Genomic DNA, 12,954 nt, shown 5'->3' on the forward strand with positions numbered 1-12,954 from the left:
GTGAAATATGGTAATAATATAGGGGGAAGTTTACATTTTGTAAAAATATGCGTTATTTGTCTTAGCTTTCGTTTATGAGTGGCTGAGCCGGCGGTGATGAGGGAGGCCTTTTTCTGAAATGTTTCTGGACGTGGACCACAGAGCAGCCAACACCCCTGTCTATCTTTAGAGCAGGGAATCCACCCAAGAGCTGTCAGTCCAGCAGCCAAATCCATGACTGCTAAAACTCTCCAGACCCCCACACACTAACAGCATCATTCACAGACATCCACCCGCCCACCAGGCACACACACAGACACCGATACTGTCAAATGTGGAGGTATTTCATAGAAAAGAGTAAATAAATCAGGCCTCCGCATCATCAGTCGGGCTTACGTAAGAGCCGCTCGCCCACTGAATGTCGCACAGAAAGAAGGAAAAAAATGAAAAACAACTTTTCTGAAATGCTCGCAGAAAGGAGCAAAGATTTATCTACTCTGAAAGTTAACTCAATACCTAATTTTTCTTGGACTCCACCTTTGTTTTTCCAAGTGCTGGGAACTGTGCATAAAAAGGTCAAAGAAATAACGGTTTAAAAAAAAAAAAAAGAGTTGTATTAAATTTGTGAAATAGAAAATTACTGCTGCTGAAAAAAAGATTAATAACTCTGGCTGTGGGCTTTGTGGATCTCACCGGTGCTGTGCAGTGAGGCACTTAATAAATCACCGCTGTACATACAAGGAATTAATAGGGATGGTGTGTTTTCATGGTTTGTCCTGGTGCCAAATCTCAGAGAGCCTGATCTGGCCCCGGCTCTAATCTGTTTTTCAAAAGTCACGTTAAAAGCCTGCTGGTACAGTACCTCGCTCTCCTCCTGATCCAAGAACAACGAGCCGAAAGCGAGGTGATAATTCCTCTTCTCATTAGAGTCTGTTGAAGATGAATTAACACACGGAGACAGGCTGATAGAGAGATCAATATCTGCTCGGAAAAGCTGATGTCCAGCGTGAATGTCACCTGACCCGCGTGGATCAATTTACAAAGAGAAAATGTGTGGGCGTATTTTTTACTGTTCTGTAATCAACCAGAGTTTAGAATGTGATCTGTTTTGCTGCAGTGTTCAGATAAAAAGTGGGAGTAATCTTTTGGACTCACAAAATCTCCAGGGAGCCAGGATCAGCAAAAGCTTGGCCCAGACCAAGGGGCCGAGTGCGGCTCCCCCACCCAAAAATCTGCCTAAAAAGCCCTTGTTATGCCAACGTTAAGAAGACATTTGTCATTAAATTTAAACAACTCCTCCGCAGGAGAATGGTGTTGAACTGGTCTATATACCACAACAGCATAATGGGATTCCTGAAATTCAGTTATGGCTTTTGGTTTTGGTGTGCCACCCCAAACTTTTCAGTGGCCTCATCTGGCCGGCCCAATGAACGTTTTCTGGCAGCGGCGCTGCCAGGATTTCAGTTATTATACCACACGGAGGAGGTATCAAAACGTAGCTTTTTCTGTGCATTTTGGCCTCTTGTCCACACAGAAACGCGGTTTTAGGTCATAGAAAACAAAGAAAATATTCAGAAACTCTGTTTGCAGGGTGGACATGCAAACACAACAGAGTTTTCGACTTGTGACGACAGAGTGTTTAATACGGTGAAGGTGGATCATGCCTTCACCGTAGTAGGATCAGACCTCTAGTTGCAGGTAGCCTTGCAGTAATAGATTTTTCAGGCTTCTGGTCTGGCCACCATGGCTTTAGGGTTAGGGTTATATTGCCACATGTTGGTTATATCGCTTGGCTGAAAAGAACAAATGTGGTCTTTGACTGGTTTAAGCAAGTAGTCACTTAAACTCAAACCTTCTCTTTTAGGACGTTGCATATTTGTTTTTGCTAACACGACTGTGGAATGAGAGCGCGGTGGGCGTCGTGCTGACATTAAATATGCTTCCACACACAAATAAATACATACATACATTTGAAAGTCGTGCAGGGTGTCACAAAAACACAAAAATCATCTCCTTGCCACAAATTGATTAGATTTCGTAACTATTTTATGAACTGCTCTGACATGGTTTTGCATATGAATACCATACAGTGGTATTCATCATGCAGTAATTACATACATATACACACAAAGATGCAGTTTTATGTACTTATTCATTTAGTTTCTGATCAGCCTTCCTCGTGGGAGCTCGATTACCTGAGCACCATCGTGATCCGCACGTATGGCTGAAAGTAGAAAATGTCAAATGAGCATCATATTTAAATGTGGACATCGAGGGATTTGTACTCCAGGTCACATTTCTAACTGGCTGTATATCAGCTTCAAGCAAATACATGCTATGAGCCTCTATTGTTACTGTATGTGCAACATACACAGAGTCCTGTCGTATCTAAAATGTTACGCTAAAGGGAGATAAATAACTGCTCTTGCTCCTTCAGACATTTTAATATTTTCTCATTTTATTTTTAAATGTGCTATGATTAGTTTGCTGCTCACTGGACTGACGCAGGAGCAGCAGGGCTGGACTAACCTGTGGGCTCTCACTCCATTCTACACTCGAATTAATTTAGGAACATTGGCCTCGTAAGCAGAATATAAACCGATGACGGAATTAAAAGTGAGGCATGGCCCCTCAACAAGACAATATCAGGTAAAAATACAGGAGCCTCCAAAAGGCCCTTAACATTGCACTTCATATCTTTAGTGGTGCATGAAGGATTCTCAAGCAAATTTCCAAGTATTCCAATCCATTAATCAAATGACCTGAAAGAAATGACCGGACAGTGACCCTGTGGGTAATCCAACAGTGGACCTCTGACAGCGCAGCTGTATTGCTCCGACTGAAAGTTCCTGAAAAAATATCCTGGTTTAAAAACATGTGCAAACATGCTGAAGCACTTGTGCAACCTCATTAATGAAGAAGGTGTCGTTAAGTCCACTTGAAAAGAAGTAATACAGTTAACTTGATTCATCTCCAGTCCTCCAGAATAAAACACCTTTGCTCTCTGCATTCAGCTTGATTACAGTCGCGGCTGCAGTAGCTGTTGTTTTTTAAGTGAGGACGATCGACAGCACAGTGTTTGCTGTGTCCACCTCTGGTTAGCAGTGTGGGCTGCAGAGTGTGCCGTGCAGTCACATCTGATTAGAATGGAGCAGAGATCACAGTGAAGCTGTCAGGCGGCATGCCTGCACCGCTGCACTGAAGGAGCTGCTGCTCACGCTGTCCCACCGCCGCACTGTGATTCACGTACAGCGCATGAACTGTGAGAACTTTCAGAGTCCATTCAGAGGCCATCGACTGATACTGTGTATTTCTCAATATCAGTACTATATATCACTATATATCAGTACTAATATAATGGCTTTGTTTAGGTACTGGTAATAGAATTGCATTTTTTTTAGCACAACCTAAAAGTTAGAAACTTTTCAAATGCTTCATGAACCCCTTCAGATCCTGTGTCCATTGTAACATCACATATCTACTCAGCACTGTTCTAAATGTTAAGGTGTTACACAAGGCCAGCAGACAGCCAGCAGAGGAAGCGGCATAAGAGACATTTAGCCTTTAAAATCTATATTAATACACATAATGGCCTCACTTTGTAGGACTACATGCTGAACTCATCCGATTAAATGTTAAATTGTAGATTTCCTCAATGTGGAGAACATAGGATTGTTTGTCAATTGGTGCTGATGACAACATGATGGTCTATAAAGCTGGCACAGACATTAACCTCATAAAACATGATATGATCTCAAATGATGCTTAAAAGTTATCACTTTATTTCCATAATATCTGACTTTTATTGTAGAAAATGTATACTGAGATAAAGTCATTTATCATTGTAGTTCATTGTTGACCTTGAAAAAAGGAAAAAATGGTCAACTCTGCTTGATGCGCTTAAGTCAGCTTACTAGCTTTTTCCTGAGCTTTCAGGTCCCCCTATGCAATGAATACCACTTTCTAATAAGGCATCCAGTGTAAAAGGCTTTATTGATGGCTAATAAATCAATCACTGATGTTTTATAGTTCAGTTACAAGACATTAATTAGAGCGACTTTAAGGTTGCAGGCTGTAAATAAATCCCTTTAGACGGCGTTTGTCCTCCTCCAGCATCGCACTTGCTTTGTCTTTGAAGCTCTTTAGCTCGTCTTTGAGTGGGAGGAAAAATGCTGCAGAGCAGTGCTGTTTTATGACCGGAGCTTTCAGGATCAACATGTTTGCTTGAAGGGTTTCAAGACATTAGAAGCCTATTAGCCTTTTTAAATGAGTGTCAAATAAAACACAAATATATAGAAACCAAACTGCTAAAAGTGCTTCTTTAACAGTTTCATATAATATCAAATCTTTAGTAGGAACAACACATTGTTGTCCTACACATGTGGATTGTTAACACATACTGTACATGGTTAAAATAGCCATTAATTAAACATTTTAAAAAGTCCACTACAGTGTGTCAGATGTTTAGCACAGCCTCGGCCGTGTGGCCTTATTATCGTTCTTCATGGGTAAAGAGGAAGAAAAACGTGGGGAAAGTGAAATGAGTGAAAGGAATCAGGTCTGGAGGGGTTAATACAAACTGCTGTTCGGGATCGTTGCTGAAATAAAATACTGTAAATCAAATTCTGATCGAAATCAGGGAACATCTGATGACAGAGTTGGTTAATAAGAGCAAGACTCTGACCGAGCATTTGGTGCCACATTTCAGGACTTGACTGTTTTCCCCATTTGCTGAGATGAACACTGACTTGTTCCCGAAAGGCATGGAGGCTCCATCTCTGGCCCTGCAGCTGTATGACCAGGATGGGCTCGAGTTTACTCATTTATTTGCTCGGTTACGGCTTTAATTCAGTAATGTATCTGTGTATTTCCAACCATTGAAGGCCGGGTCACCCCGACCCAGCAGCAGCTGAGCAAGTTTGGAGAACGACCGCTGACTTTGTGCCTTTTGGTTTTTTCTCTCATGTGAGAATTTTGAACGATCTGTGTCATATTCATCTGTATCATTTGGTCTTTGCTTTTGTGTTGTTTATTTTGTCACGTGTCAGTAATAATGAAGGATATTTAGACCGCCACGTGAACTGAAAGTTCATCCAGAGACCTGCACGAACTGGTTTGGTGTTGTGAAGTTGAGCATCAAGTCATTTTACAGGCTGAAGTGCTGCTTTTAATGCAAAAAAAAAAAACAGTATATGCAGCCACACATCCACACACGTGCCTGCTGTCTGATACGGATAGTACAGAACTGAGTGTGGGGCTTTCAGTACAGCTTCACGCGATCATCTCTCTGCTGTTTGTCCAACTGACAAAACTAATAAATTAGAGGAAATATTGAATTGTTTGCATTTGTTTTTGCATGGAAACGAAACAAGCGGAGCACTGGAGCATCCACGTGAGCAGCAGATATGGAAGAAAATGTCTGAACATCTGTTAACTGCACTGTAAGAATCGTGAAGATTTGGTCTTTTGAGAAACAGAAAGCAGAAATTTAAACATTCTGAATTAATTATTTTTATTCGATTTCCTATTTTAAGCATAAATTACATTATTCTTAATAACCACTACTGCATCTAAATCTAGAATTTCAGACAGTACTTAACCTTGTCTTAAGTTTATTAGTATTCCCATTTTCTGTTGTGGTGAGAGGGGCTATAAAGGACTTTTTTAAAGGACATTTTGAAATGTGAATATATACAGTGAAAAAAGTGGCACTACAGTAATATTCAAAACCATTACAGTCCAATTAATCTGTTAGTCCATCCACAAAATTCACTGATGAAAAAGAAGTCAGTAAGCAATTGTTTAAGCTATGTATTAAACAACAAAATCAGTCCAGCCTCTCCACTGTGAGGCTGCTGCTTTAACTCTAGATTTTCAGACTACTTAAGCACTTTCTCTTCATCACTTTTAGCCATGTACTGTATGTGATGGCCGTTTGTCTTCATCACTTTGGATATTTAACAGACTAATCAAATAGTCTAATGAAAACAATCATTAGTTGCAGGGCCGTAGTGAGACTTTTAGAAATACTGAGATCATCGAGAGTCCAAAGCCCCAAATGCAAGCATCCAGGCAGCACCAATCTTTGAGCGGACACCAAGAAAATCTTTTCTCTCTTTATCATTATGTGGATTTTTTTCTTATTTCATTTATTCAGCTAACTATTCAGTCGCATTTAGCGCAAAATGTATTTCTCAATATTGTCATTTTATCATTTCATTTATTTTCTCGCAAGAGTTTAAATGTGTTTGGTCTAAAAACACTAAAAGAAAATGCCCAAAACAGGTTATCTATTTAACTGTAAAAAGTAAACTACTACTACTAAGTTAACAAAACCTTAAAATTACACACACACAAAAACAAAGTACATGATTTCAGTAGCAGTGGCACTTATGTTAGAGTCTGTCCAAATGCTGAATAAGTGAGTCTTATTTTAAAAATGAATGTTTTTTTATTATTATCTTTATTATTATTGTTATTTCTCCATATCAACTCTGTCTTTTATTTCAATCAGAATGTAAAAATCCTGAGCTGCCTCTCGGACAGCCTGCCTAACATTTTGTGGTAGGTAATTCTACTTTAAAAGGTGCAGGTGCCAGACTGGATATTAATGCAGGCTGCAAGTTAACGTCAGTTTAGGCCAGGCATGTCCAAACTATTCCATAAAGGGCCGTGTGGCTGCAGGTTTTCGTTCCAACCAAGGAGGAGCACACCAGGCCAGCCAATCAACATCAAGGGATCACTGAGTTATCAGCTGAAGACTGAGCTCAGCTAATTAAGCTGGTGTGCTCCTCCTTGGTTGGAACGAAAACCTGCAGCCACACGGCCCTTTATGGAATAGTTTGGACATGCCTGGTTTAGGCCAAGCTCACACACTCACAACACACTGAATATTCTGTAACTGTTCAGCTGAAATACTTTATTCTGTGTGCTGTTATTGCGAGCGCCACACACTCAGTGCTCGCTTCATGACCTGCACCTACACAATCTGCTGCCCTGCTCCGCCATAAATCCTAACTGTACATTACAACCAACATCGCTTTACATTCAGATTCATCTCTTTTCAGCATGAGGTGGGCAGAATTTAACACAGCCCGAGTCAGCAACATCACTGTCACCTGAATGCTAAAATACATGAGCCTGGATGTTAAATGCATTATAAGAGGAGGATGTATGGCAGAGCAGTTGCGTTGGACTGCAGTAGATTGCAGAGGCGTGAGCACCGAGTGTGTCTTTTAGTTTTATTCCTGCGCACAAAAATCTAAAATAGTTGAACAAGGGAAGACGTGCTGAGAGCGATAATCACCAAACACTAACCATAATTTAACACTGATATATATGCTCGTTTGTGAATGTGTGGTACTTGTGCAGCATTTCGTTTTCTCCTGCACGTTCTGCTTCGTGCCGCGTGCGCCCCGCTCACCCACTGAACGCTGGGCCGCGCGAGCAACCGATCAGGTGTGAAGAAAGACAGCGATCATACCGTCGGGTTAAAATTTACTGCAGCTTCCGTGTGCTGTTTCCGCTTTGATGCACACGTTTCATCCCGGCCAATCAGCCGAGCTGGCAACCGACGCACCGCCGGGGCCTGAGAGAGGATCTGTCCAACCAACCACCTCAAAGAAAAAATCAGACAACGTGCTCGTGATGTTTCATTTGTATTTAATGTATACTCGTTGTCCTTTTAAGTAGGTTTTCTTCTTTTTGTAAAATAACATAAGAAATTCGGCATATTCTTCATAACAGCTGTGCGGTGATGCTGCGCTCCGCCTCTGGATGTTTTTACAGGCTCCACATGTTTCCCCTGCGGCCGGCTGAGCGCACTGAATAATGTTACAGCGGGAAAAATACCAGAATTACAACATTTAATATCCACAAAAGTGTCACATATAACATCACGATATATTCAGACATGTCAGTCAACCCGCCGGGCGTCACGTCCTCTGGCGCGCGTAACATTACAAAAAGAACTTAAATTAAATATAAATAGACAGAATCAATAATAAAATGTAGATATGTACAACTGTGCAACATGGCAACAAGTTTCATCACACCACCAGCATGTCGTGGAGTCCACATCACTTTCCACCGTATGCGCACACGCACGCACGCACACACACATGTGGCCGTGTTCGGTCGCTTTTTTTATCAGCTGTCCGAGTCCACCTCGCTTTTACTCTCCTCCGTTTTCTCCGCGGACGTTTTGGTCGATTTGTTCCATTTCTGAGAGTTCTCTGATTCCTCTGATGAAGACCTTTTCTGCCTCCTCCACTTCGCGCGTCTGTTTTTGAACCAAACCTACGTGATAAAAAGCACAGTTTTAACACCTACGCCTGAAAGCTTTTCCTCCCTTCGTTTTTTAAACCACAGTTTTCCGACAGTTTGTCATCTGTCGGTGCTTCAGTCACGGCCTCCCTCACCGGATTTTGCCAGATAACACCAGAGCGTGTTTGTCTCAGGATTACTCAGCCTCAGCCTGAAAACCTCACTGTTTAGTGACGCTCTACGAGTTTATTTCTACAGCCTCTAACTTTTGTTTTCGTTGTATATTCATGGCCTGCGTCGTTCAAACACTGGGACTTTGTGAGGATCAGTGTGTTGATGTGTGGAAAACTCCGCATTGCGTCAAATCATTTTTATTTATACGACCCAAAATTACACGTTTTCGTCAAAGGGCTTCGCGGAGTATTAGTGTCTATTTAGAAATACAGTTTTGTGTTTGTTTTATTTACAAACCAATATAAAAAAAACATTTGATATCACCCGAGAGAGGCCTCGTCGGATGAGCTTTAGTTCGATTAGTTTTGCGATCAAATAACGTCAATTTTCTTACCTTATTATTACCTTACCTTATTATTATTATTATTATTACTATTATTCTGTTGGTACATGCCTCGCCTGGTTTTCCTTTGAAAATGTCTGAGGTTTTTAATTCACTTGGACAAATATTGACCCACAGCAAAACTATATTCTAGATGAATCTGTTGGAAATGAATTCAAACTGCTCTGCAAAAAAAGAAAAAAAAATAGAATAGCCCCATAAAACCTACGACTGCAATATCTCACTAGCTGACTGTGTACTTATTTTAAAGTAAACTAAATTCTGTGACCTCCTTTCCATCTTTTTTTTCTTTTAATTGAGATAAACTTGATAGGCCGTTCAATTCCAGAGGGGCGAGACAAAAATCCGAGTATATTATAATTAAAACTTCCCTATAATAACGAAAATATATGGTTAATCGTAGTAGTATCTGTAATAATAATAATAATAATAATAATAGTAATAATAATAGTGCCTGCCAGATGTTCTAGGGTGCCGTCTCCTTCAGAGACTGACGATTTAAATTAGTCTTGACTCTGGTGTTTAATGCCTTCGTTACTGTGATGATGCTACATTAAACTCAGCTCTGAAATAAGAAGCAGTTGTTCTGCCTGTTCAGAAATCAAAAACAACCCGGATGAGCGGAGTGAGTGTTTGGAAGAAGCAGTAGGAAGCCGCACTGACCTCGACCTTCTCCTCTCGGAGGTGGACCTTGCGGGCCAGCTGCTCCCGGGTGCCGACGTCCGGGTACTTGGTCTCCTGGAAGAGGCCCTCCAGAGCCTCCAGCTGCTCGTCGGTGAAGATGGTGCGGTGCCTCCGCTTCCTGCGGCAGTGCAGCTGGTTGAGGAGCTGCAGCTCGGTGCGCGACAGGCTGCCCATGTTCATGTAGGACATCATCTGGTGCGGAACCGGTGAGATCAGCACCGAGCCCGCGCTGTCGTAGCCTGCACGGCGGAGGAACGGAGAGGCATCACACGCGGGTGAGTGGACCAATTAAACTACCGCAGCGTATGCGGACATGTAAACAGTGTGCATGGGTAATGTGACTGGTTGGAAACTCTGGCTTCGGTTGTGTACATGCAGATTACAGCTGGTGCGTAAAATAGCGGAAGTATGAAACTTTGGGATAAACTCCTTTTAAGCGATTTTAGTTCATGCATAAAAAAGAACGCACTCAAACATTCTTTACTTCTGTGTATACAAGTACATTCATGCGTAAAGCGACAGTTTGAGACGGGTTAGTGACATTTATCCTGGACTCTAAACCCACAGCAGCACTTGGGTCAACTCACGAACAAGACAAAGACATCACACATGCATCTGACATGTGACTCTTTTCGAGTGTCTGTACAGGTTTCTGTGCGTAAATCGCATTTTCGGACACGCGTAAAATAACGGTGCGATTCGTTGTTTTGCGCACAAAATTGGGAAGAATATTTTGCGGACGCAAGAATTTTGCCTTCCAAACAAAATATCAAGCCTCGTGTGTTGCAAATCAACTTGAGGAATCGCAATCAGTCTTTCAATTAAAGCTTGATCTCGGAATTTGGGGGTCGAACTGAGGCCTGCTGCGGCAAACGAAACCACTGTTTATTGCACAGTGTCTGCAATACGACCACTTTGTTTTTGTTAATGTTAGACAAGTACGAGAAAAACGACCGATCTTAAAATAGAAACATATAAAAAGAATCTAAATTCTGTGTTGATTCCTCGACTGAGGAGTTTCATGCCTAAATCGAAATAGGTAAAAGTGTGAAGAGAACAGGAGTTAAGGCTGTCCTACCTGCCGGGATGCAGGGGCACTGCTGCGGGCTGAGGCCGGGCACAGAGCTGCAGCACGGCGGACCTCCTCCGGCGCCCTGGACGTGCAGCTGTCCGTAGTAGTAGCCGTTATATCCTATCCTGGTCCCGTTCACAGACTGAATCCCGGGAGGAGAGGGCCCACAGGTGGTCGAGTACAGTCCGTTGTAGTCGGTGTAGATAGAGTCCGTGAGGCCGGCAGACAGCACCACCGGGCCGCTCCGGTGGAGCAGCAGCGGCTCCTTGCAGCTCGGTCGGCCGGACAGGATGCTGTCTATGCTGAACATCCCGGCGGGCATCACACCGGTGCGCGGCGGCTCGGAAACGGCGAAAGGGGAAACTCGGGAAAGTGGGAATAAAATGTCCTGGACTGTAAGGTTTCCGCGCTCCGTGGAAAAAAAGTTCTCCTAAAACTGCGTCATGGTGACTCTGGAGGGTACTTTTCTTCCCTGCATGCGCGACTCCGCGGGGTCGTCTCGGGGATGCGGACTGTTGGTTTTAATGGGACCAGTTGAGGGCAGGGCTGCTTTTATAGCCTGCTGACGTCACGGCCGAGCGGCCGCTCTGAGATCAGCTGCTGCAGCTCGCGGCGTGAGCGGCCGCAGAGCTGTGTATTGCGAATTAATTCAATTAGCCTAAAATAATCCGCACTGTTTGCAGACTTTTGGAAACCCTGTTTAGTCACAGAGGCTCTTCCTAAAGAGTAATCCGATTATTTCCTTGTCAGCGAAGGCAGCATAATCTGTGGAACACATTTACATCAGTGTTTACAACAGGGGGGCGACCAAGGGCCTCCAGAAAGCCAGAGTCAAACCCAAAAACGACAGCCGAAAATATCAACAGAGAGCAGGCATGTTTTCAGTAGGTGCCGGTAGGTGCAGAGGAGGAAAACGCGTTTTAACAAGCTCTTTAACAGTAATTCCCAACGGTGGTTAAGTGTGCCTCAGTTATTTCAAGATAAATGTTATTTTTAAGATACACGTTTTAACTCCTTAGACAATTTCAGTGGAATTGATCACACCAAACTCAATTCAAAAAACATCGAATTCTAGCTCCTTCATTATGCACGAAATATATCGGCCTCAATGTTGGAAGGCGATTTGTGTGAGGAGTCACGCTTTCCAGGCCAAGGGTATCAATGAACAAAATAGCCTGTTATTATTATTATTATTATTATTATTATTATTATTATTATTATTATTATTATTATTATTATATTCTTATTATAAAGGTTATAAACAACCTGTTGACCTGTAGCATATAGATTTGCACAGACAGGATGTGAGTTAAGTTAAACTGTAATCAACGCTTTTATTCATTTGTTTCTCTCCTTCCCTGCATGAGTATAAATGAATATTAACCATATTTCCATGTCAGACAGAAGCCGCTGAGCGTTATATCTGGGGTTCATTTCATTATTCAGCCTCCGCTCGCTTCTCCGCAGGGAGCAGATCAGCGCGTTACCTCTCCTCCAACAGCTCGCTCTCCTCGGGTCAACATCTCCGAACATACCCCCCCCCCCCCCCCCCCCCCCCCCCCCGACCGGGATAAGATAACGGGCCATTATCGCCTCCATTCAGCCTGGAAGAAGAGAACGTGTTGCGTATTTACGCCGCTAATCAACATGTGCTGAGTGGAGGTGCTGGAGGGTGGCGGGAGACTGTGGAGGAACGTGGATTCCCTGTTCAGACCTTAATGGGACTCGCTGATTGCATTTAGCTCTCAATGGGGTCCTAAACACGCGCTCACGTCAGGCTGACAGATAAGTTTAGGATGTGAAAACGCGCCGTTCAGACATGGCCAGTGATGAGCGGCCCCAGCTCTGTGCTCCACTAATGCCTTAGAACAACTGATTTCAATCATCTCCTCACAAGAACCCCGCGCAGGCGACGAAAATATGATTTCTATGCATTTTACAAGCTATTTCCAATTGTGGAGAAAAAATAAATAACAAAACGCAGATATAAAATTCTGCCAGATAATTTCTGATTTCTGGAGGAAAAAAGAAAGAAGACGTTTAAATTGTTCCTCCCTCAATGTTTTTTTTTTTGTTGTTTGTTTTGTTTTGTTTTGTTTTGGGGGGGTGTTAAAGTTTCTTTTATTAATACAAATGTATCCCTGTTGCCTGCAGCCTCAACAAAAACAAACCCAACAGTTTTTTTTTTGTTTTGTTTTGTTTTTTGGCGAGTCGGCTCTGCTGATACTGTATCAGTAAAAACAAATGATCACCCTGCTCCATACTTCTTGAGTTTCTGAACCACATGACTTGGTTTTCTGTTCTTTCTCTCCTGCGTTTGGTCCTGAAACACTGTCGGCACTGCGCTCTGTGGCTTTGCATGTAGGCGATATCAGTG

At 42.6% G+C, this 12,954-nt stretch overlaps 1 protein-coding gene across 1 annotated transcript; it reads right to left on the minus strand.

Annotated features, from left to right (window-relative positions):
• Positions 1–7,709: 7,709 nt before the first annotated feature.
• On the minus strand, positions 7,710–11,070 carry gsc (goosecoid). Its single transcript, XM_041954483.1, has 3 exons — positions 10,584–11,070; positions 9,485–9,744; positions 7,710–8,277 (listed from the first exon to the last, which is right to left on the minus strand). Exons 1-3 carry the CDS (start codon positions 10,897–10,899, stop codon positions 8,128–8,130), a joined length of 726 nt encoding a protein of 241 aa, XP_041810417.1. The 5' UTR covers positions 10,900–11,070; the 3' UTR covers positions 7,710–8,127.
• Positions 11,071–12,954: the final 1,884 nt, after the last annotated feature.

Source organism: Chelmon rostratus, chromosome 15, assembly GCF_017976325.1.
Source record: "Chelmon rostratus isolate fCheRos1 chromosome 15, fCheRos1.pri, whole genome shotgun sequence".
Lineage (NCBI taxonomy): Eukaryota > Metazoa > Chordata > Actinopteri > Chaetodontiformes > Chaetodontidae > Chelmon > Chelmon rostratus.

Bases quoted from the DNA above. Each gene is read 5' to 3' on its own strand.
- gsc (XM_041954483.1), bottom strand. From the start codon at position 10,899: ATGCCCGCCGGGATGTTCAGCATAGACAGCATCCTGTCCGGCCGACCG. The intron at 9,745-10,583 runs GTAGGACAGCCT...TCCGCCGTGCAG, and splicing joins GTGCCCCTGCATCCCGGCAG to GCTACGACAGCGCGGGCTCG. The intron at 8,278-9,484 runs GTCAGTGCGGCT...TTTATCACGTAG, and splicing joins TCCGAGAGGAGAAGGTCGAG to GTTTGGTTCAAAAACAGACG.